At 38.5% G+C, this 26,251-nt stretch overlaps 1 protein-coding gene across 1 annotated transcript in view; it reads left to right on the top strand.

Annotated features, from left to right (window-relative positions):
- GMPS (guanine monophosphate synthase) overlaps positions 1 to 26,251 on the top strand; it is a 51,780-nt gene that overhangs the window by 10,721 nt on the left and 14,808 nt on the right. Inside the window, exons 3-9 of the mRNA XM_081301442.1 lie at positions 699 to 813; positions 14,921 to 15,018; positions 16,862 to 16,965; positions 19,530 to 19,723; positions 19,976 to 20,141; positions 22,962 to 23,113; positions 23,572 to 23,745. Coding sequence (XP_081157568.1) covers positions 699 to 813; positions 14,921 to 15,018; positions 16,862 to 16,965; positions 19,530 to 19,723; positions 19,976 to 20,141; positions 22,962 to 23,113; positions 23,572 to 23,745 — 1,003 coding nt within the window. The remainder of the gene's footprint in view (positions 1 to 698; positions 814 to 14,920; positions 15,019 to 16,861; positions 16,966 to 19,529; positions 19,724 to 19,975; positions 20,142 to 22,961; positions 23,114 to 23,571; positions 23,746 to 26,251) is intronic.

Here is a 26,251-nt window from a genome sequence, read left to right as displayed (position 1 = left end):
GAGTTGCTTTTTTATGTTATTTTGAATTATTAGAAGCTTAGCAGTATATTTCATGTCTTTACATGGCTGGCAGCCCCTAGGTAAAGGGTAAATTTTAACCCAGGTTTATGGAGACTTTTGGTTAGATCTTGCAGTTTGTCTTTTTTAGATGAATTGGATGAATTAATTTAATTGAAACTGAATTAGATGAATTGGATTTATCTGCAAACCTGTTGGTACTTTCAGTTTCATACAGGGCGCGTGTATGCCTTGGTTGTGAGTCACCATGTATGGCAAATCTTCACAGTGCAGTCTGAAGGAACAAAGCTGCTGTGACTACACTCTTGTAGCTTGGAGGAGTGGGGCCTGGTGTTGTCAGAAACATGAATATTTAAGTGATACTCCTATTATTAAAATGATTTAATTTTTTTGAGTGAACGTTGAGGGCCAAATAAAAATAAGATCAGTGTCCAAGTGAGGAACATAGACCTGAGTTTGTACCTCTTCTTTATTCACAAAGTTCCTCTGCTAAGTAAAACCCAGAGGATGCTCTGCAAGTTGTATTTAGCTCAATTATAATACTGGCCTAAATTCTGAGAGCCTAGAAAATGGGGCAAAATTGATATTAGCGCCCTCTCCTGGATCTCAAGGGAAATTGCTGAGAATATAAAGAAATTGTTTCTACTGGAGTATCCACTGACTCTTCCTTAAATCTGCAGTGCCATTATCATCTCTGGAGGACCTAATTCTGTGTATGCAGAAGATGCTCCCTGGTTTGACCCAGCAATATTCACCATTGGCAAGCCTGTTCTTGGGATTTGCTATGGCATGCAGGTACATCTATAAATTTGCTATGATGTCCACTTATATTTTATTCTTTTCATGATTTATATTTCTATTTAGTTGGGTTGCATATTACTGCTGTGTATAAATTGCTATACTAGTGTGATAGAATGGACCTTATAGGGAATCTGCAGAAAAGTAACTACCTTTTTTGTGTGTGACTATATTGGAATTCACTTTTCTTTAGTAACAAATAGCATAATAATGTGAATATGGTAAAATCTTACAGTTAGCTGTGTATGATGATGGCAGGTGCCTATTATTGCAGTGACTTGGGAGGCTGACACATGATAGTTGTGGTTTCAAAGGCAGCGTCAGAAATTCACTGAGGCCCTAAGCAAATTAGGTAGGACATATCTCAAACTTCTTTTAAAAAAGGACTGGGGATGTCAGTATTTAAGCACTCCTGAGTTCAATCCTCCGTACAAAAATTAAAATTAAAAATCTATAAAATCTTCAAAAACACAGGTTAAAAATAATCAGGACAAGTCTTCCTCTGAAATAATGGACTGTAAGAATTAGGTTTCCTCCAATTTTCAAAAGTGAAGATACTTAATAGTCTTTGATTTTTTTTATATTCATTCAGAGATGAACTGTCTGCAGTATACAGTGAAATTTGTGAGCATTTCATTATTTCTGACACATTGTCTAGTGATATCTAATGAATTTTAATCAAAAGTAAAAGGCAGTTAATCAATTTCTATATTTAAATGCCTTCTTTCTCTTAATAATTCTCATACATCAAGATGTGAGGTCTTGAAAAGGACTTTTTTTTTAAATTTTATTATTATTTTTTTTATTGGTTGTTCACAACATTACAAAGCTCTTGACATATCATACTTCATACATTAGATTGAAGTGGGTTATGAACCCCCAATTTTACCCCAAATGCAGATTGCAGAATCACGTCGGTTACACATCCACAATTTTACATAATGCCCTATTAGTAATTTTTGTATTCTGCTACCTTTCCTATCCCTTACTATCCCCCCTCCCCTCCCCTCCCTTCTTCTCTCTCTACCCCATCTACTGTAATTCATTTCTCTCCTTGTTTATTTTCCCATTCCCCTCACAACCTCTTATATGTAATTTTGTATAGCAATGAGGGTCTCCCTTTATTTCCATGCAGTTTTCCTCTTCTCTCCCTTTCCCTCCCATCTCATGTCACTGATTAATGTTACTCTTTTCTTCCTACTCTTCCTCCCTGCTCTGTTCATATTTGCTCTCATTATATCAAAGAAGACATTTGGTATTTGTTTTTTAGGGATTGGCTAGCTTCACTAAGCATAATCTGCTCTAGTGCCGTCCATTTCCCTGCAAATTCTATGATTTTGTCATTTTTTATTGCTGCATAGTACTCCATTGTGTATAGATGCCACATTTTTTTTATCCATTCATCTATTGAGGGGCATCTGGGTTGGTTCCACAGTCTAGCAATTGTGAATTGTGCTGCTATGAACATCGATGTGGCAGTATCCCTGTAGCATGTTCTTTTAAGGTCTTCAGGGAATAGTCCGAGAAGGGCAATAGCAGGGTCAAATGGTGGTTCCATTCCCAGCTTTCCCAGGAATCTCCAAACTGCTTTCCAAATTGGCCGCACCAATTTGCAGTCCCACCAGCAATGTACAAGTGTACCCTTTTCTCCACATCCTCGCCAGCACTTGTTGTTGTTTGAATTCATAGTGGCTGCCAATCTTACTGGAGTGAAATGGTATCTTAGGGTGGTTTTGATTTGCATTTCTCTGACTGCTAGAGATGGTGAGCATTTTTTCATGTACTTGTTGATTGATTGTATATCCTCCTCTGAGAAGTGTCTGTTCATGTCCTTGGCCCATTTGTTGATTGGGTTATTTGTTATCTTATTGTCTAATTTTTTGAGTTCTTTATATACTCTGGATATTAGGGCTCTATCTGAAGTGTGAGGAGTAAAAATTTGTTCCCAGGATGTAGGCTCCCTATTTACCTCTCTTATTGTTTCTCTTGCTGAGAAAAAACTTTTAAGTTTAATTAAGTCCCATTTGTTGATTCTTGTTGTTAACTCTTGTGCTATGGGTGTCCTATTAAGGAATTTGGAGCCTGACCCCACAATCTGTAGATCGGAGCCAACTTTTTCTTCTATCAGACGCAGAGTCTCTGGTTTGATATCAAGCTCCTTGATCCATTTTGAGTTAACTTTTGTGCATGGCGAGAGAACGGGATTCAGTTTCATTTTGTTGCATATGGATTTCCAATTTTCCCAGCACCATTTGTTGAAGATGCTATCCTTCCTCCATTGCATGCTTTTAGCCCCTTTATCAAATATAAGATAGTTGTAACTTTGTGGATTAGTCTCTGTTATCCTCTATTCTAAACCATTGGTCCACCCGCCTGTTTTGGTACCAGTACCATGCCGTTTTTGTCACTATTGCTCTGTAATATAGTTTGAAATCTGGTATCGCTATACCACCTGATTCACACTTCCTGTTTAGAATTGCTTTTGCTATTCTGGGTCTTTTATTTTTCCATATGAATTTCATGATTGCTTTATCAATTTCTACAAGAAATGCCGTTGGGATTTTGATTGGCATTGCATTAAACCTATAGAGAATTTTTGGTAATATCGCCATTTTGATGATGTTAGTTCTGCCTATCCATGAACAGGGTATATTTTTCCATCTTCTAAGATCTTCATCTACTTCTCTCTTTAGGGATCTGTAGTTTTCATTGTATAAATCTTTCACCTCTTTTGTTAGGTTGATTCCCAAGTATTTTATTTTTTTTGAGGATATTGTGAATGGAGTGTTTTTCCTCATTTCCGTTTCAGAAGTTTTGTCGCTGATATACAGAAATGCCTTTGATTTATGCGTGTTGATTTTATATCCTGCCACTTTGCTGAATTCATTTATTAGTTCTAGTAGTTTCTTTGTAGACCCTTTTGGGTCTTCTAGGTATAGAATCATGTCATCTGCAAATAGTGATAATTTAAGTTCTTCTTTTCCAATTTTTATGCCTTTAATTTCTTTCGTCTGTCTAATTGCTCTGGCCAGTGTTTCGAGAACTATATTGAATAGAAGTGGAGATAGAGGGCATCCCTGTCTTGTTCCGGATTTTAGAGGGAATGCCTTTAACTTTTGTCCATTCAGAATGATGCTAGCCTGAGGCTTAGCATAGATAGCTTTTACAATGTCAAGGTAAGTTCCTGTTATCCCTAGTTTTTCTAATGTTTTGAACATAAAGGGATGCTGTACTTTGTCAAATGCTTTCTCTGCATCTATCGAGATGATCATATGGTTCTTATCTTTAAGTCTATTGATGTGGTGAATAACATTTATTGATTTCCATATGTTGAACCATCCTTGCATCCCAGGGATGAATCCTACTTGATCATGGTGCACAATATTTTTGATGTGTTTTTGTATTCGATTCGCCAGAATTTTATTGAGGATTTTTGCATCTAGGTTCATTAGAGATATTGGTCTGTAGTTTTCTTTCTTTGAGGTGTCTTTGTCTGGTTTCGGAATCAGGGTGATGTTGGCCTCATAGAATGAATTTGGAAGAGCTCCCTCTTTTTCTATTTCCTGAAATAACTTGAAAAGTATTGGTATTAATTCTTCTTTAAATGTTTTGTAAAACTCCGCTGTATACCCATCCGGTCCTGGGCTTTTCTTGGTTGGTAGTCTTTTGATGGCTTCTTCTATTTCATCCATTGATATTGGTCTGTTCAAATTGTGTGTATCCTCCTGACTCAGTCTGGGCAAATCATATGACTTAAGAAATTTATCGATGTCTTCACTATCTTCTATTTTGTTGGAATATAGGTTTTCAAAATAATTTCTAATTGTCTTCTGTATTTCTGTAGCATCTGTTGTGATATTGCCTTTTTCATCCCGTATGTTAGTAATTTGAGTTCTCTCTCTTCTTCTCTTCGTTAGCATGGCTAAAGGTCTGTCGATCTTATTTATTTTTTCAAAGAACCAACTTTTAGTTTTGTTAATTTTTTCAATAGTTTCTTTTGTTTCAATTTCGTTGATTTCCGCTCTGATTTTAATTATTTCTTGCCTTCTGCTACATTTGCTGTTGTTTTGCTCTTCCTTTTCTAGGGCTTTGAGATGAAGTGTGAGCTCATTTATTTGTTGGTTTTTTCTTTTTTTGAGGAATGACCACCAGGCGATGAATTTTCCTCTTAAAACTGCTTTCATTGTGTCCCATAGATTCCGATATGTTGTGTCTGTATTTTCATTTATCTCTAAGAATTTTTTGATTTCCTCCTTTATGTCTTCTGTAATCCATTGATCATTCAGTAACATATTGTTCATTTTCCATGTGATGTAGGATTTTTCCTTCCTTCTTTTATCATTGATTTCCAGTTTCATTCCATTATGGTCAGATAAAATGCATGGTATTATCTCCACCCCTTTATATTTACTGAGGGTTGCCCTATGGCATAATATATGGTCTATTTTTGAGAAGGATCCATGTGCTGCTGAGAAAAAAGTATATCCATTTGATGATGGTTGATATATTCTATATATGTCAGTTAAGTCTAGGTTATTGATTGTGATATTGAGTTCTATAGTTTCTTTATTCAACTTTTGTTTGGAGGATCTGTCCAATGGTGAGAAAGGTGTGTTGAAGTCACCCATAATTATTGTGTTGTGGTCTATTTGATTCTTGAACTTGAGGAGAATTTGTTTTATGAATGTCGCAGCACCATGATTTGGTGCATAAATATTGATAATTGTTATGTCTTGTTGGTGAATGGTTCCTATTAACAGTATATAATGACCTTCTTTATCCCTTTTGATTAACTTAGTCTTGAAGTCGATTTTATTCGATATGAGGATGGCCACCCCTGCTTGCTTAGGAGAACTGTGTGCATGGTATATTTTTTCCCATCCTTTCACCTTCAGCCTGTGTATGTCTTTTGCAATCAGATGTGTCTCCTGGAGGCAGCATATTGTTGGATTTGTTTTTTTAATCCATGATACCAGCCTATGTCGCTTTATTGGAGAGTTTAAGCCATTAACATTCAGAGTTACTATTGATATATGGTTTGAACTACCTGCCATGTTTGATTATTTATCTTTTTTTTCTAATTTAGTTCATTTCTCCATGATTAGCTTTCCCCCCGTCCTCTGTCTTTACCGAGGTACTTCCCACTGATGGTTTTGGTTATTGTTTTTCATTTCTTCCTCGTGTAGTGTTTTGCTCAAGACACTTTGCAATGCTGGTTTTCTGGCTACAAATTCTTTTAGCTTTTGTTTATCATGAAAGATTTTTATTTCGTTGTCGTACCTGAAGCTTAATTTTGCTGGATACAGAATTCTTGGTTGGCATCCATTGTCTTTCAGTGTTTGAAATACATTGTTCCATGACCTTCTTGCTTTCAGTGTCTGTGATGAAAAATCCATTGTTAACCTTATTGGTTTACCTCTGAATGTAATCTGTCTCCTTTCTCTTGTAGCTTTTAATATTTTCTCTTTGCTCTGTATATTGGATATCTTCATAACAATGTGTCTTGGCTTTGGTCTACTGTGATTTTGTGTGCTCGGTGTCCTGTATGCATCTTCAATTTGTATATCTGTTTCCTTTTTTATCTCTGGAAAGTTTTCTGTAATTATTTCATTCAGCAGGTTTCTCATTCCCTTGGTTTGATTCTCTGTACCTTCTTCTATCCCGATGACTCGTAAGTTTGGTTTTTTTATGTTATGCCATAACTCTGGGATGTTTTTCTCATGATTTTTTACCAGCCTTTCTGAGTTGGCTAGACTCTTTTCAAGATGGTATATTTTGTCTTCATTATCTGACGTTCTGGCTTCTACTTGCTCCACTCTGTTAGTGATACTCTCATTTGAGTTTTTAATCTGGTTTATCGTTTCCTTCATTTCTAGAATTATTGTTTGATTCTTTTTTATAATCTCTATCTCCTGATAAAGATGCTTAACTTCTTCTTTTATCTGTTTATGTAATTCATTCTCAATGTGTTCTTTCGCTGCTTGAATTTGCTGTCTTGTATCCTCTTTAAGGTTCCATTCCATCTGTCTAAGGTGTTCCTTGAGGTCTTTATATGACCATTTTTCTGATGACTCTAGGTCCTCCTGAATATTTAGGCTGTCCTGCATTGTTTGTACTCCTTTTCTTCCTTGCTTCTTGAAGCTGCTCATGTTGCTTCTTGTTCTGTTTGACTGCTGAGTTACTGTTTACTCCTGTAAATTTATTTGATGCTTGGGAGGAAAGGTATTAGAAGGGAAGGGAAGAAGTCACTAAAGAGAATGAGAGTAGGCAGGTAGAATTCAAGGAAGGGGGGATAAGAAAAATGAAAAGACAAAAGAAGAAAGAAATAGGAACTAAAAAAAGAAAAAAATTTATAAAAAAATAATAATAATTAAAAAAAATTGAAATTAAAATTAGAAGAGAAAAAAGAAAAAGAAAGGAAAAAAAAGAGATAGAAAAATGAAGATGAAAGAAAAACCCAAATAAAAAAAAAAAACTAATAAATGCCGTCTTAGAGTTTGATTAACTTCTCTTCCAGTAGGTAGCGCTGTGCCCACCAGGTCAAGTTTCTCCTGTCAGTACGCGGGAACCAATCACTGTGCAGCAGCTCCTCCCAGACTGGGCGAGTCTCCAATCCTGCGTGCCTAGGGCCTCCTCTTGTGTCTAGTCACTTCCCACTTTTCCTCTAGCCAGGCCCCTCTCACCACAATACTGGCTACACGCCAGGTCTGCTGCTCCCGGGAGCCCTGTTTTCATGAACGACTGGGCTCACTCTTCCAGTTTGCGATTCCCTCAGACCCTAAGTTTGTAGATCTTGGGGCTGAGAATCCTCAGCGAATTTTACTTGCCCTCCGGTAGCCACTCCCCCGTAGCTGGTGCAAGAGACCTCAGCAGTCAGCCCTGGTGGGAGCGGTAGTCCCGCGCAGCGGGTCCCGCACCACCTCTGATTCCCTTGGGCTGGCTGTAGCACTCACGGGAGAACTGGGAGGGGCCCTTAAGGTTTCCCCGATGTGTGGAGAGGGAAAGCTAGGGGGTTACACCCCTGTAGCAGCAGGTTTCAATGAAGTTATCTCCTCCGCCGCAGTCTGGTGACGTCAGTTCTCTGCCATAGTGGTGTCTCTTGCAAATGGCGACAGTTCGTTTCCCTTTGCCGGGCGACCAATGCAACGGGTGGGTCCTTACTGTCTCTCTCAAGCCCCGTTTGGAACCTGTGGCCACTACTTATGAAGCCTCGGTAGGCATTTACCTCCGTATGATGAGAAGGGCTGAAACAACCGATCGGTTGTTTCAGCCGGATGGATTAATGCTGAGTCAGACGCGGCGGCGCGGAGTGCGGAGCACGGAGCGGCTTACTCACTTCCCGCAGCCATCTTCCTCTTCTCGCTATTTCGGGATGATGGCGGGGCGCTGGCTCCACTCCCTCCGGTGTGTCTCAGCCTCGGGCTCCCGCGCCTCTCTCCGCCGCGGCCTTCACAGCCAGCGCCGCCCTGGCCGCCAAGGACTTTTTTTTTTAATTAAGTTTCAAGGTTTTGTCTTTGTGGTAAATATTTTGCTGTTGTCTAAGGCATATATTTTGGACAAATGCCTTACTACATTTACGTACATATACGAAGTTTTGGAGGTTGAAGAAAGTTTGAAATTAAGACCGCAGAAAATGGAACGATCTCCGTGTTCTTGGATAGGAAGAATTAATATTATCAAAATGGCCATGCTACCAAAAGCGTTATACAGATTTAATGAAATTCCAATTAAAATCCCAATGACATTCCTCATAGAAACAGAAAAAGCAATCATGAAATTCATTTGGAAAAATAAGAGACCCAGGATAGCCAGAGCAATCCTCAGCAAGAAAAGTGAAGCAGGAGGCATCACAATACCGGACCTTAAACTATACTACAGAGCTATAATAACAAAAACAGCATGGTATTGGCACCAAAATCGACTTGTAGACCAATGGTACAAAATTGAAGACAAAGAGACAAACCCACGTAAATAGTTACAATAGACAAAGGCACTGAAAACATACATTGGAGAAATTCAACAAATGGTGATGGGAAAACTGGAAATCCTTATGCAACAAAACTAAATTAAACCCTTATCTCTCACCATGCAGAAAACTCAACTCAGAGTATACCAAGGACCTAGGCATTAGACTAGAGACCCTGCTCCTAATAGAAGAAAAAAGTAGGCCCAAATCTTCATCATGGTGGTTTGGGCCTGACTTCCTTTATCAGACTCCTTAAGAAATAAAATCAAGAATTATTAAGTGGGATGGATTCAAACTAAAAAGCTTCTTCTCAGTAAAGGAAACAATAATGTGGAATTTGGATATGAATTCTCTGGTGTTTAGTAATGTTTCAGCAGTGGCGTAAAGCTTTGTGACATTTTTTCCGCTTGTATCATCTTTCACCAGTATGAATTCTCAGGTGTTGAGTAAGGTGTAAAAAGCTGTTGGAGACTTTGTCACATTTTTTTTTACATTGGTATAATTTCTCTCTGCTATGATTCCTCTCATGTGGAATAGGGTTGAACCATCCTTAAATGTGTTGGCATGATGTTCTCATTTGTATAGCTTGTTTTCCCTACAAATTCTCTGATTCATAAGTCATGATCTTTGAAGTTTTGCAACATTTTTCACATACCAGTCCTCGTAACAGGCATTTCATTTTTTAAAATGAGAGTTCTGTGCCACATTTTTGCCAACATTTGGTGATGTAAAGTGTTCTAGATTTGGGCCTTTATATAGCTTGCTTTAAGTTTATACAGTATATGTTTACCAGATAAGTTCAATGTCATTGGTTAGGATGATAGAAAAATAATAATGAGTCAGTAACATGTGAAATTCTTACGTAACAGAGATGATATTGATCAAGATTTATTTACAAAGAGGATAGGAATATAAATTGATAATTTTACAAAAAGTTATTACTGGTGATTATAAGAAAAATGGTTATCTACTTAAGAAAACTTTTAACAATGTATCTTACTTCATTAGATCATCTGAAAATTGAGTTAGCTAGGAAACTAGTCTCTAAAAGTAATTTATTATTAATTGACATGTTACAGTTACATGTTTTGCCTTTTTCAAAAAGTCAGAAGCAAGATTTATTTTTTAGTTTTAGTTGAACACAATACATTTTATTTATTTATTTATTACGTGGTGATCTGAGGATCGAACCCAGGGCCTCACACATGCTAGGCTCTACTGCTGAGCCACAACCCCAGTCCATATTTTTATTTTTGGTACCAGGGATTGATCCCAGGAGTGTTTAACCACTAAGCCTTTTTTTATATTTTATTTAAAGACAGGGTCCCACTGAGTTGCTTAGGGCCTCGCTAAATTGCTGAATCATCTTCTAGCCAATAAATATTTTATAGTAAATATTTAGTATCCTCTGCCTTGTTTTTGGTGGTAATATGGGAAAAATCAATCTAGGGGTGCCCAGCCCTTTTTTTAAAAAAGATTGCAACAGGGCTCCCTAGGTTGCCTTGAGCTTGCCATCCTTGTGTCTCATTCCTATGTGCCACTGTGTACCCGCTATTTTTTTTTCTAATTTAATGTTCTCTGAAAAGTCCATCTGTAATCTTAGAAGAGTTCACATCCTGATTAAGTTGAATATTGGAAATTGGCTGTTTTCTTTCTGTATGCCTTTGTCCCACCCAGCTTGTGATGTATTGATCTCGGGTCCCGAGTGGTCCACTTTAACTATGTAGTACAACTTGATAATTAAAGTGGGATGGCTGCTGGAATGTTGGGAGGGTTATAACATTATATAAGGGGGGCATTCATGAGGCTTTTTAAAAAAATCTGCTTGTTATGAAATCTGTGTAGATCATTGGATCCCTTAATGTAAGAGACAGTGGCTTAGTACTTCCCCATTACATCAGTTTTCTGTATAATTACAAGACCAGATTTTTCTGTCGTGGTGAGAGAAGCCAGGCCTGCTGATGTTAAATGTGTAAAAAAATGTTGTCTTTTATGATTATCTGAGCTTCCATAGTATGATAATGGAATTAGGCTTTTGGGCAGAAATTTACCCATTCTGTCTCTCTCTTCCCCCTCCCTCCCCGCCCCCCTCTTTCTCTCTCTTTCTCTCTTTGGTACTGGGGATTGAACTCAGGGCCACTCGATCACTGAGCTACATCCCCAGCCCTATTTTGTATTTAAATATTTAGAGACAGAGTCTCACGAGTTGCTTAGCACCTTGGCATTGCTGCTGCCTCAGCCTCTTCAGCTGCTGGGATTACAGGGGTGCGCCACCATGCCTGGCTTTTATTTTGTTTATTTTTATGTGGTGCTAAGGTTCGAACCCAGTGTCTCACACTTGCGAGGCAAGTGTTCCACCACTGAACTGCAACCTCAGCCCCCATTCTCTTCCTGTATAGCCATATTCATGTTTATATCTCTAAATAATATGTTTAGTTTTGTACATTGACCTTTATATACATGAAATCATACTGCCTGTATTTTCAGCTTCAGTTTTGAGGTTTATTCATTTTAATACATTTAATTGTAATTTCATTTTCACTGAATTCATTTGAATATAACACAAATTATTTCTACATCTCAACATACGGGACAGAGTTGTGTTCCTGGTCATCTTCTAATTTTGCATTTTTTATAGTAGTATATAAAAATATCTTCTGTCTGTATCCCTGTCAATCCTTGGCATGACCAGAGCTTAGTTTTTTTTGTATTGCACATTTAGGGAAGATATTGTAGTCCGGATGTTCTTTTCCTTATTTCTCCTTATTAGTGTATTTATTTGCCACTCATGCTGCCTCTTTACTGTAAAGGCTTATTTGTGACTTTTGCTCATTTCTCTGAACTGCCTTTTTTTTTTTTTTAATTTTTTGTAGTTATATACACGGAACAGCATGCCTTTATTTTGTTTATTTTTATGTGGTGCTGAGGATCAAACCCAGTGCTCTGCCACTGAGCTCCAGCTCCAGCCCTGAACTGCCTTTTTAATTGTCTTGTGGGAGTTCTTTGTAGATGCCGAATATGGAACTTTTGCTTGTTGTGTGAATTGTAATCCAGTTGCAATTTATTTTGTTTCCCCTCTCCACTTAGCTTCTTTGATATTCCCACAAGGTTTTATGACATTATTATGTTTTAGTTTTTTGATACTGGGGGTTTGAACCCAGGGAGCTTTATCAGTGAGCTACATCTGCAGTCATTTTTACTTTTTAAATTTTAAAAATTTATTTATTTTTCATTTTTTAATTCTTTTTAGGTGTACATGATACTGGAGTGTATTTTGACATATTATGCATACAAGGAGTATAACTTCCCGTCACTTTTATTTTTGAGGCATGGTCTCGCTCTGTTTCTCCGGCTGGATTGGAACTTGGCATGCGCCATCAGCTGTGACGCACTGCTTTGTCCGGTTATTTTTGTTGTTAGAATTTCCCTCCCTTTCTTTCCCCCATTCAGAGCCTTATTGTAGAACTTTGTCTTAAGACAGAGAAGAGGAGCTGACCTGAATTTTAGGTGGTAGACTTGGGGAACTATAGGGTTTCTTTGAGATGAAACCTTGATGTTTTCAGGAATCCATACTTCAAGTCAGAATATTAAGGGGCTGGGGATGTGGCTCAAGCGGTAGCGCGCTCGCCTGGCATGCGTGCGGCCCGGGTTCGATCCTCAGCACCACATACCAACAAAGATGTGTCCGCCGAGAACTAAAAAATAAATATTAAAAAAAATTCTCTCTCTCTCTCTCTCTCTCTCTCTCTCTCTCTCTAAAAAAAAAAAAAAAGTCAGAATATTAAAACCTAAATATAACTACAAAGTACTTTTTAGTGTACATAGTTTCCCTGCTCCTCCAAATACACACTTTCCTGGTTGCTTGCCCTCTGTCCCTTTAGTCCTGAGTAACAGAACCAGAAAGAAGGGGCTGGGGATGTGGCTCAAGCGGTAGCACGCTCGCCTGGAATGCGTGCGACCCGGGTTCCATCCTCAGCACCACATACCAACAAAGATGTTGTGTCCGCCGAGAACTAAAAAAAATAAATATTAAAAAATCTCTCTCTCTCTTCTCTCACTCTCTCTTTAAAAAAAAAAAAAAAAAAAAGAACCAGAAAGAAGCACAAAAGCTTTTTGCCAAGTAGAACAGTTTTAAGTGCTGTTGCAAGCCCTGGGCTTTGTAGGAATTCCTGAGACTCCTGAGTTATGTAGAGTTCCAACAGTCTTAGTTATTTTGGTTTTTCAATTGTCTTCTAATTATAGTTGCAAATTATGGGAGGCAGAAGTACAATGAGGTTTATTGATGCTAAAGAAGAAAGTATTCATTCTCATTCAGCAAAGTTAAAGGACAGCTGTGGGCCATAAACTTTAATAGGCCCCTGGACTGTGAAGAGACCTGCAGACAATTTTACTAGTTTCAATGACTAGATTAGAGAATGGGGAAAATGAGAGGTGAAAGCAAAAATTAAATAAGTCAGCTTTTTGTCTTTGACCAAAAGACCTGACAAGAACAACTTAGAAGAGGAAAAGTTTGACTCTTGGTTTCAGAGTTCAGTCACTTCCATTGCTCTGTGTCTTAGGTGGGACAACACATGATGGCAGAAGGGTGTGGTGGAGGAAAGCAGCTCCAGAAGTAGCACCCAGGAAGCAGAGAGACTCTATGTCTGCTCCCCAGAGACAAAATAGAAACCCCAAAGGCACCACCAGTGTTTCCTAAATTGCATGTTAACTAGTCTGCTGTAGAAAGTTTTATATGTCTGAGTTTTTAGTTTGAAAAATCCCAGGTTAGACAAAGTGTGTTCCTTTACTGCTGGATGTAATCTGAAGCTTTATTGTGGTCAGATTTAGTGTGAATCCCTAGGAGAGATTATAGAGGTGGCAGCATTTGCTAAGGGTTTTGAAAAATACTCCTCTCCGAGTTTTAGGAATGTTTTCTTAGCTCTCTGCCTGCTTCTTTGTGGGGGGCTGGTCAGCCTGTGTTTTGCCTTTCTCACCTTGGAGGGCAGGTATCTGTGGCTCGTGTCAGGCCACCATCTTAGGCTTCTGCTGTGCAGAAGGCAGACTGAGTTGAAGCGAGTCTGGCAGTGCAGATTTGAGGTTTGCACAATCTTACGAGTGTTTAGTGTGGGTGGAGGGTTCGGGTTATATGGGAAAAATAAAAAGAATGTCTACCATGGTGGCACACCCTGTAATCCCAGCAATTTGGGAGGCTGAGGCAGGCTGAGGATCTTGAATTCAAGCCTCAGCAATTTGGCAAGGCCCTAAGCAACTTAGTGAGATCCTGTCTCAAAATAAAAAAGGCTGGGAATGTGGCTCAGTAGTGAAGCACCCCTGGATTAAATCCTCAATACAAAAAAAAAAAAAAAAAAAAAATAAGGTGAACATAAGGAAGGGTGGAATGAAGAAACCATTTGAATTAAGAAGTCTGTAGGTGTATGGGATTTGAACAGATGGCTGATTGAAAGGCTGGATTTTCTTGCTGACCCCATCTGCAGTACAGTTCCTGTAGCTTTAAGACGGCTCCTTTGGTGCCAAAGAATTAAAAGCTTAGAGGAATTTATACTTGTCTAAATTTGTGATTTCTGCTTTTCTTCTCAGCTCGAAGTAACTTTTTTTTTTTTTTTTTTTTTTTTAAGACCCCGGGATTGAACTAAGGACACTCAACCACTGAGCCACATCCTTAGCCCTGTTTTGGGTTTTAGTTAGACAGGGTCTCACTGAGTTGCTTAGCACCTCGCCATTGCTGAGGCTGGCTTTGAACTTGTGATCCTCCTGCCTCAGCCTCCCAAGCCGCTGGGATTACAGATGTGAGCCACCACCCCCAGTTTCAGTCACTTTTTAAATTAAAGTGATTTAAATACCAAAATTACTATTTTTAAAAGATGAATTAATTAAAGTATACTAAGTAGAAAGTCTTCCAGTGTTTAACAGAAATTAACCTCAGGTCAAATTTCTAATCCAATTTTGTTATAATCATGCTTTTTAATGACTATATAATTATATGTAAAATATAAAGTTATCTACATTTATCAAACTCCCTGTATTTTGGGGGTACAAATATAACAATAATCTGGAAAACAGAATATAAATGATTAAATCAGCATAACAATGAGTGTTTTTCTTTTCACATTAACATCAATTAATTTTCTCTTTGAATAGATGATGAATAAGGTATTTGGAGGTACGGTGCACAAAAAAAGTGTTAGAGAAGATGGAGTCTTCAACATCAGTGTGGACAATACATGCTCATTGTTCAGGTATTTTTAGAAGAATAACGGTTGTAGATTAACTAAAAAGTTGATATTATTGTTGTTCAAAATTGGAGACTGTGTAATTCAAATTCTGCAGCCCCTGTGCTTGCTGTGTGTGCCTCCCAGGTGCATGTCAAGGCAGCACAGGCTAGCCGGAAGCTAGTTAGGACTAAGAAGAATATTTAGGAAGTGACCTCAAGGCACCTGTGTGGTTTAGCACCTTGTCATGTGATGCCAGCATTTGTGGATCTTATATGTTAGTGTGCCACATGTGGCAAGTGAGTCATGACTTAAACTGTCCTGGGTCTACTGTATGCAGGCACAAACCTCCTTCTGCACTCCTCCCCCACCCCCCCACCCCCTAATTTTTTTGGTATCTGGGATTGAACCCAGGGGTGTTTAGCCACTGAGCCAAATCCCCAGCCCTCTGTTACATTTTATTTATAGACAAGGCCTTGCTGAGTTTCTTAGTGCCTTGAACTCATCATCCTCCTGCCTTAGCCTCCTGAGCTGCTGGGATTACAGGCATATGCCACCGCCCCAGGCATGCACTCCTTTGTTTCTTGATTCTTAACAAGCCATTCAATTTTCGGACTCTTTATTCCTCCTTCACCTTCTTTATGTGGAGGCAGAACTGTGGCCTGGGTATAGTCTTTTTAATTCGATGAATGCATTTGGTTTTGTTGCTAGGTGATAAGATTGCTGTAGTTCTAATCTATTTAAAACTTGATGAATGATGGCTGCTGGTGCAGCTTGTTGGTGAGGGGAGTGTGTGCTTGACATGCGCAGGGTCTTGGGTTCAACCCGCCTTTCTCTCCCCGGCCCCACCCATCCAAAAGTGAATGAGCTGCTTACAAGTTTCCTCAAATCATTGATTGGCTTGAATTTTCATTGTTTTTTTAAAAGACCAGACACTTATATTTTAGTCTCTTTGTTTTTGGATTTTCTATGCTTTGTGCCGGCACAAGAAGTTTTATACATAAATTAAGAGATCTTTTTTACTGTCTTTCTGGTTCATTTGCTGTTCCCTACCATTATTTAATACCAAGTCCTCATTCAAATTTTCCTGTAATGTAAGCAGTATCTTTTCATATTGGTCTGTCTAACTCAGGGTCCAGAGAAAATCTACACATTATATGTGTATAATGTTATGTAAGTCTCTTTATCTATAGTAGCTCCTCCCACCTTAATTGTCCCTGATTCACTTGGCACTGGAGGTCCATGTTGCTACAAGTTTGTTACTGTTTGTAGGACTTTTCAATGAATGGAGTGACACAGTTTGTTTTCTTTTAGAAAGAGAAAATTATCAGTATATATAATTTCTAATTAAAATGACAGATTATAGTTTTTATCTAACTCTATTTTTTTTAATCTCATTACTCTTAAGCTGAACATTTAGATTACTGATTACAATAGTTATGTTTTTTTTTAAACTGACAATACACATATATTTGTATTTACATACAGCTGTAGGATAGCAGTATCAGTGTTAGTACTGTCATTCTTGGTACGACTACCATGCTACTGAGTGAAGCATGAAGGTCTTTGAAATATTTCTCTTATTGTGTTGTAATGTTGAAATTTTTGTTTCATAGACTCCAGAAATTATTTTGTGTGTGGTTAAACTACCATTTCACATATTCTGTTTTTATGGATTTCCTTTTTAGTTTTTTGTTAAGATTTGATATCCTTTATTTGCCTTATATGTAATAAATTTGAATTCCAACTGTGTTGCACTGTATATATACTTACATCTATTTTCTTGATCCACGCATGTCATTTCTAAAGCAAAAGAGTCTGTTAATCACTTTTAATTGAGATTCGTGATGTTTTACTTTTTTATGTTTAGGGGCCTTCAAAAGGAAGAAATTGTTCTGCTTACTCATGGAGATAGTGTTGACAAAGTAGCTGATGGATTTAAGGTTGTGGCACGTTCTGGGAACATTGTAGCAGGTAGAAATCTACATTTGTAGATCTCATCTACATATCTGCAGAGTATGCATATGTTTCTGTGTGTTGTCCTCTTTGATCTTATTTTTTAAAGATATTGCAGATGTGGCAAGATAAACTGTTAATTAGTAGGGAATTTAATATTGGAAGAACTATCCAGAAATCACATTAGCTTACTTTAAAACATTTTGACAAAGGTGTCCTAGTAGAAGCTTTTCAAATATAGATCACTGTATTGCATAACTCAGGAAACATTGCCTCTCCTCTTTCCATGCTGTTTTCACAGTTGCTTGTTTTTAATGCCTTTTAAATGTAAGTCTTAGATTTTTACAAAATACCAAAGCACTCAAGACTTTTTTCTCAACCAGGATTGGCCAGCTATGACCTGTGGGTCAAATCTAGCGTGTATCCTAGATTTGGCGGTATCCATATAAGGGTGGTTTTTATGTTATTAATGGGCTTTAATAAAACACAGGAACCCTATGTGTCCCTCAAGTCTTCATACTCAATTCAGTGTTTTGTCCTTTCTAGAAACTATTTTCATGCTCGACTTTTTTTGAGGAAGAGGGATTTTGGCAGTTCAGAGTTTGGATTTGCTTACTTAAAAATTGTTATATAAATAATCACTGATATCCCTGGAAATCAGTAAAAGAAAAAAAATGGGTTTATCAGTAAAGCTCTTTTTATATATATGTGTAGTTTTAGTTGTAGACAGATATGGTACCTTTATTTTATTTATTTATGTGGTGCTGAGGACCCCACGTGCTAGGCAGGTGCTCTACACTAGGCCCCAGTCCCAGCCCAATGAAGCTCTTTTTGTTTGAGTTATCAAACCTAATTGATAAATTGAGAAATGATTTGTCATGGATGAACTGAGTCGAGTAATCTGCCTGCACTTACTCAAAGAACTCATACTTTAGCAGAGGAGTGATCAGGAACAGTTGTCCTCTTCATGTAAAAGCTGTACAGTGGAGGGTGGGCTCAGTGTTTTTATTCATTTAACAGATTTGACTACCTATTTTGTGTCAGGCACATTCTAGGTGTCAAGGATCAGGAATTAACAAAATGGGCAGAAACCTGGGGAGTGGGGAGGGTAGACAACACAGTGCAGAATAGGTGAGCTGTTAGATAGTATGAACATCGAAAACAGGTGTGGGGGGGGGTGTTGCAGAAGGTGATTAGGAATGGTACTGGTTTTTTTAATGTGGGTGGGGGGATTGAACACAGGGACACTCAACCACTGAGCCACATCCCCAGCCCTATTTTTTGTAATAAATTTAGAGACAGGGTCTCATTGAGTTGCTTAGTGCCTCACTTTTGCTGAAGCACTAAGAAATTGAGATCCTCCTGCCTCAGCCTCCTAAGAAGCTGGGATTCCAAGCATGTGCCACCACCCCTGGCTTGCACATGACTGTTTTATCTAGGATGTTCAGAGAAGGTATTCCTATAAGACATAATGGACCTGAAGAAGATGAAGTGACCACTCTTGATATCTGATGAAGGAAGAAATAGTAGTAGAGAGGCCCTGGGATGGGACCACATTTAATACAACATAGAGCAGCCAGGTGAGATTGTACACACCTGTAATCCTAGCAGCTCAGGAGGCTGAGGTAGGAGGATCACAAGTTCAAAGCCAGCTTCAGCAAAAGCGAGGTGCCAAGCAACTCAGTGAGACCCTGTCTCTAAATAAAATACAAAATAGGGCTGGGGATGAGGCTCAGTGGTCAAGTGATCCTGAGTTCAATCTCTGGTACCCCCCGACTCCCCCTGCAAGGAGGAAAAAAAAAAAGGAAGACAACATAGAGCACAGTAATGTGGAAGAAGTGGTATAAGGTAGAGACTAGGTAATTGTGGTCCACAGCACAGGACTTTTGACCCATTGTAGTCTTCCAGTCTTTTTAGTTAGGTGAGGCTTTGAACAAAGGAAAGACTTGATCTAATTTCAAGGTGACAGTGCAATGAGGGGAAGAGTGGGGGAAGGACTGACACTGGAATGGCATTTAAGAGAAACACTTAAAGTGTTTTGAAATGCTAATTGTGTGAGATTCCATTTATATAAGAAATTGGCCATTGCACATTATATGTGAAAGCCATATGGGACTAAGAACCAAAATTAAGTTATTGCATTAACTGCATGACAATTAAAGTATTGATGGAGGGGCTGGGATTGTGACTCAGTGGTAGAGCGCTCACCTAGTGTGTGTGAGGCCCTGGATTCGATCCTCAGCACCTCATAAAAATACATGGTTGAAGGAAAAGTGTTGTATCCAACTACAACTAAAAAAAATATTAAAAAAATAAAGTATTGGTGGAGAAGTGACAGTACTGTGAAATAATCTTGAAGACTCATTGCAGTGTACTATAGCTTATTGTTATATTAAAGAAAAAAAACCTTAAAGATTGTGGCATTGTTATTTTGTTTTGTGTTTTGTCTTTCCATGTAACTATAAAAGTCCAGTAAAGTACATTAGTTTAAACATTTTTAGAGAGATTTTGAGGATGAATTATGGGTATCGGTTGAGTCTTTGCAACCTGAAAAAAAATTTGTGATTATTTTTTCTATAAAGGTATAGCAAATGAGTCTAAAAAATTATACGGAGCACAGTTTCATCCTGAAGTTGGCCTTACAGAAAATGGGAAAGTAATATTGAAGAATTTCCTTTATGATATTGCTGGGTGCAGTGGGAACTTCACTGTGCAGAACAGAGAACGTGAATGCATTCGGGAGATCAAAGAGCAAGTTGGCACATCAAAAGTCTTGGTAAGCAATTATCATCTGACAATGCTACATGGTTATGTGGGTGATGTTGGAATCCATAGCTGGATTTCTTAACAGCCTTGGGTGTTGACTGGGTGAGTCGGGTATGCTACATTGCTCGTCAGCTCTTGTTTGTTAATATCTTTAATATAAACCGTGCTTCTAGGGATGATCTGGGGAAGGGATGGTGTTTATTTTCTTTCTGTTTATTTTGCTCAGTTTGATTTTTTTTTCCCCCTTTATTTTCCTTTGTAGGTTTTACTCAGTGGTGGTGTAGACTCAACGGTTTGTACAGCTTTGCTGAATCGTGCGTTGAACCAAGATCAAGTCATTGCTGTGCACATTGATAATGGCTTCATGAGGAAACGAGAAAGCCAGTCTGTGGAGGAAGCCCTCAAAAAGCTTGGGATTCAGGTCAAAGGTATTAATGGGCCAAAGAAAAGTGAATTTACCTGTCGGGATTTGTTTAATGGGATTAAGCTTTGTGCTTAACGGAGCACATTGCCTTAACCAGTTGTAGTTTTCCCATAAGCTCGAAGTTGAAAATGTTTCGTATTTCTATATTATAATTACCTCTGGTTCAAGAGTGTTCCCTGTATAAATTTTCAGAAGTGTTGATTTCTACTAGTTATGCTAAATGGGTAAGTTAACCATTTTGTAACTGTCATTCTGTTCTCTAGTCGTAAATTATATTTCCCCAAATGATTTTGTATTGTTATTCTTGCACGAGAATGCCCAAGCCCTCCTACAACAGGTACAAATACACAGATTATTTTGCAAACAGGAAGGCTCGTACAGAGAAGAAGGATTTAGGTGTGTAGTCATCCGGGCACTGTGATATGTACCTGTAGTGTGAGCTACTTAGGAGGCTGAGGTAGGAGGATCACTTGAGCCCAGGAGTTTGGATCCAGCTTGGGCAAACATAGGAAGACCTCATCTTAAAAAAAAGGGGGGGGGGGCCGGGGTTGTGGCTCAGTGGTATAGTGCTTGCCTAGCATGAGTGAAGCACTGGGTTCGATCCCCGGCACCACATACAAATAAACAAATAAAATAAAGGTATTGTGTCCATCTACAACTAAAAAGATATTTAAAAAAAAAATCCACAGTCTCTCATACTTTTAAAGGGCAATCGTAACCACCAGTAGACTTCTAGTCCTTAGTGATATTGACATTTGTGGATATCATTTATACTCAAAGGTATTATTGATGGTTACAGTGAAATGAGTTCAGAGGTTTAATAATACAAATTGTAAATATTGTTTAATTAATTAGAATTGAAGGCAAAAGGTTGAGTGTAAAATGAAGACTTGTAGGTAAGTATGAAGTAGACAGTCTACTTAATAATTTTTTCTTTTAAAAACTTTTCAAAAAAGGTTTTTCATAATTTTATCTTTTCGAAATTCACTAAAATAGCGGTGTAAACATAAAGCAAGTTCAAGTGTTGCAAGATAAGGAATAGGTATAGCAGACAGGATTTGTTGGACTGTAGAAAACAGGCTTTGCTGGATTTCCTCAGCTAAGCGAAAGGGAGTTAAGCTTGAGAGGCCCTGACTAGTCAGCCCTCTTGGAAAATCCTGCGGAGAACCCCAGCAGCATCTTCACAGGACCATGTTTTTGTGAAATTGGCAAATATTTTAGTAATTTGTATTTGGTTGACTTTATTATCTCTGTCCATTCAAATTTATTCTCTGGTGGGTGGTACAGACATGGCTGGCTATAGGCCTTTTGGGATCAGGCTAAGAAAACATTGAGCTGGAGATATATTTAGTTTGGATTTAGTGGTATATATATGATTTCTAATTATTTCTGTGTGCATCCAAGCTCTTGTTAGCCTTTCTAGTGTGACTTGTGATATTTAAGGTATCTTATTTATTATTCTCTTTCTTGAAGAGGGTCTTCAAATTGTAGAAGTTTTAATAACCCACACAAACCTGTCCTTAGTGGTTGGTGTAGTAGTATGAGGAATTCAGAGTCCCGGGGGAGAATATGGGGGAAAACCTACAACAAAAGCAAGCAGGTCTGTGCTATTGTGCCGCAGTCTGGCTGGGCACAAATCACGAGCCCAGCAGGAACAAACTTTATTTCTGAACTCCCGCCACGCAAGTGGCCCAGGACACACTACACACCAACTGGAAAATCCCTCCTCCGGCACTTCCCCAACCAATGGGAACTCTCCAGGAATCCCTGAGAGAACTCCAAAGTAGCAGGCTGAGGCGGACAGAAGGGGTCTAATGTACAATTGAATACACAGCTTAACATAATCATCATCATCTCAATAGCTTGCTGGCATCACCTCTCAACCACTCCTTTCTGGCAAAAATGCCATGCATCATTCCAACTCAGCTATGGCTCTCAGCACTATTGACTTTGGGGAGGCTCAGGAGTTGGAAGCCTTGGGCTTCTTTGGGACACAGGTCTCTGGATGAGCCTAAGTAGTAGTTCATTGAAAATATGAGAAGTACATCATTTTCCTGAATATAGGAGCAAAGTATTGCTTTCCTTCCCTGTTGGAAGACTGGATTTTTTTTCTCTGGCTTGGTGTACTGGGTATAGTACTGTGAAGAGGTTTAAGTAAAAATATGTATGCTGAAGACTGATTGCTTCCTAGCACATCCTGTGTTCCACAGCTGGAAGGCTGGTAAACAGGAGTTTGGAGGTGTTTTTGCTTGGGTAAGGGACCAACGAAAGGGAAAGACCCACAGATTCATTGATGAGGCCTGTGTGGCTTGCTTCTGTTTTTACTCCTGCTATGGAGCTGTGCCCTCCCCCTTTATTCTCTTCTTTCTGGTACTGGGGATTGAACCCAGGGGTGCTCTACCACTGAGGTATATCCCCAAACCTTTTTATTTTTTTATTTAGAGACAGGGTTTTGCTAAGTTGCCTCATCTGGCCTCCCAACTGGTAACCCTCCTGCCTCAGCTTCCTGAGCTGCTGGGATTACAGGTGGTCACTACTGTGCCTGGCTGGCTTGATAGCTCTTTTTTAAAATATTTTTTTAGTTGTAGATGGGCACAATACCTTTATTTATTTTTATATGGTGCTGAGGATCGAACCCAGGGCCTCACACATTGAAGGGCACACGCTCTGCCATTGAGCCACAACTCCAGCCCCCGCTTGAAAGTTCTTGAACAAATAGGCAGGTTTAGGGGAGATCAGAGGAGCAACCTAGGTTTTATGTTGTTTAACTTGTTCCTTATAATTTTTAGTCTCTTGGTTAAAACACTTATCTCCTCTCCCTCAGTGATTAATGCTGCTCATTCCTTCTACAATGGAACAACTACTTTACCAATATCAGATGAAGACAGGACCCCTCGAAAAAGAATTAGCAAAACATTAAATATGACTACAAGTCCTGAGGAGAAAAGAAAAATCATTGGCGACACTTTTGTTAAGGTACCTTTCTTTTTTTGTGTCCCTGGGCTATTTTTTATGTGGATCTTGGTATTTGTTCTAGTTTTTTGGTGTTTTGTTTTTTTGTCATTGTGTCGGATAAAAATATTGCTAATTTTGGATGTCTATTTCTGTCGCTGAGACTTTTACATATTGTTTTTACAAATTATTAGAAACTGTGATGTTTAAAAACATGTATGTTGCCAGGTTATTGTTTAAAATTTAAAAATAGATGTTTTCAGGTGATATTGGATTTTAATTTATTGGGTATCTCTAGCTAGATTTCAAGCTCCTGAAGTTCACATACCTTTTGAATGATGAAGCATATGTTCTTAAAGGCTGGTGAATTTAATATCCTGGTTGGTATTGCAAAAGACCGAATCATTCAGCTTAAGTATAAAATGTTGCTATCTTTTTAAGAAGATTCATCTGTAAGGCTGTTTCACTCTTCTTGGTTATAGATTGCCAATGAGGTAATTGGAGAGATGAATCTGAAGCCAGAGGAGGTTTTCCTTGCCCAAGGTACTTTACGACCTGATCTAATTGAAAGTGCATCCCTTGTTGCCAGTGGCAAAGCTGAGCTCATCAAAACCCATCACAATGACACAGAGCTCATCAGAAAGTTGAGAGAAGAGGTAAGGTTGAGAGGACTCTTGACTTACAGTGATGCCGGTACCTTCTCTGCCTCCTCCCCGTCCTTCTTCCCTCCCAGTTCTCACAGGGTTGTACAACAATCATCACTACAATCTGATTTTAGAACATTTTTGCTACCCCCCAAAGAAACCTCATACTCAGCAGTTGACCTGAATTCTGCCTGAACCATTCCCCTGACCCCTCTTGCCTGCTCTAGACAACCACAAATTTATTTTCTGTCTCTACAGTTTCGTCCTTTCTGGATGTTTTGTCTAATCAGATCATACAATATGCAATCTTCTGTGGTTGGCTTCTTTCACTTACATTATATTTTCAAGGTTTATTTTCATTATTTTTATTTTGAGAACTTTATTTTCATTGCTAATATTCATCATGTAGAATTGCATTTATTCATTCATCAGCTGGTGGACCTTTGGGTCATTTCCACCTTTTAGTGTTAAAATGATGCTGTGTACAGATTTTGGTGAATGTATATTTTATTTTTTTTAGGGTGTGCCCAGGAGTACAATTGCTAGGTCATGTGGTAACTCTGTTCCTCGTTCTGATGAACTGCCAGGCTGCTATCCAATGGCTGTTCCATTTTACCTTCTCCCTGGCAGTGTGTGAGGGTCCCAGTTTCTCCATATCCTCACCAAGATTTGTTCTTAAATGTCTTTTTGTGTGTGTGTGATAAAAATACATAAAATCTACCATCTTAACCATTTTCAAATACATTTCAGTAGAGTTAAGTACATTCATATTATTGTGAATCGGATCTGTGGAACTTCTTTGTCCTGCAGAACTGGCATAATGTTCTTAAGGTTTATCCACGTGGGACACAACAGCATCATCTTCCTCTTTGCATCTGAATAACACACATTGTGTGCAGGTGCTACATTCTGTTTATCTATTTATTCATTGGTGGTTATCTGGGTTACTCCATCTGTCAAATATTATCAGTTAATGTGCCATTTGAACACATACATGTACATGCAGTTGTTTTGCACGTATACCCAGAATCGAGATTACTGGATCATGATAGTCATATTTTTAACTTTATTGAGGGACCTCCATACTATTTTCCATAGCATTTATCCCATTTTTCAGTCAAACTAATATTATGGAAGGTTCCCAGTTTCTCCACATAATCACCAACATTTTTTATTTTCTGTTCTTTTGGTGGTAGCCATGGGTGGTTGCTTTTGATTTTAGTTATCCCAGTGGGTGTGAATTGGTACCTAATTGTGATTTTGATTTGTATATCTCCAGTTGCTGATGATGTTAAATACTTTTTCATGGGTATATTGGTCGTTTATGTATCCTGAAGAAATGTCTGTTCATTTTTAGTTGACCTTTTTGAAGTTATTGATTTGTAAGTGTTCCTTATATATATCCCAGTTATGAGTCTTTAAATTAGATATATACTCCCATTTTGTGAGTTGATGTTTCATCTTATCATTTGGAGAATTTTGGGTGGGGAGGCAGTAATGGGGATTGAATTTGGGCACTCGGCTACTGAGCCACATCCCCAGCCCTATTTTGTAATTTTTTTTAAACAGCTTGGTTATTACAATACATTGTCATCATTAGTAATTGAAGCAAGTTTTCTTTTACATTAGTTAAAAATAAGAAAAATAAAAATATCTGTGTTATCTTTCAAAAAAGAAAGAAAGAAAGAAAAGCATTTAAATTGAGCCCACTGACCTGCTGTGACACAACTTGATTTGTATTTTTAAAATGCAATAAGGGCTTCTGCCAATCAGGTTTTCTTCATTAGAAAATCAGGCCATAAATAAATGCACACCTGGACCTGGGTCCTGTGCAAGTCTGTGTGGGTAGATCTGGGCCAGGCCTGGGCTCCTGTGGTAGTCTTGAGCCTGTGTTAAGGCTTGAACCTCCCACAGTTGTCTGCTGGTCGGAAGGGGCAGTCCTGTGTCAGAGGCTGGGCCCCGGTGGGTGTCTGCCCCACCGGTAGAGGGGATGGACCTAGGCCTGCTGTGAGCCTGAGTCCTGCACAGGATGATGTGACCCCTATTTTGTGTTTTATTTAGCGACAGGGTCTCACTGAGTTGCTTAGCGCCTCGCTTTTGCTGAGGCTGGCTTTGAACTCAAGATCCTCCTGCCTCAGCCTCCGGAGCTGCTGGGATTATAGGTGTACACCACTGTGTCCAGCTTCATTTAGAGGATTTTAATACTGAAATATTGTGTGATATTTTCTATTTGCCTTGAGGGCAAGATGAGTGATGGTAGGTGTGTGATTTTTATTTTAAATATTTTAAGTTTTAATGTATTTTAGAGAAAAGTACATATACCACTGAAATATTCATCTGATTCCTTGTATGCACATAGGAGGAAATACTTTAAGAAGTGAATGTTTTTGTTTGTTTTTGTGGTGCTAGGAATTTAACCCAGGTTCTTGCATATGCTGGGCAGGTGCTCTACCTTTGAACTACATCACCAGTTGAAAAGATGTGTTTTTAAAGACAATGCTTTAAGCTAAGGAAAATG

Source organism: Spermophilus citellus (genome assembly GCF_964194105.1).
Source record: "Spermophilus citellus genome assembly, chromosome: 7".
Classification (NCBI taxonomy): domain Eukaryota; kingdom Metazoa; phylum Chordata; class Mammalia; order Rodentia; family Sciuridae; genus Spermophilus; species Spermophilus citellus.
This window is presented reverse-complemented; position numbering and strand designations above follow the sequence as displayed.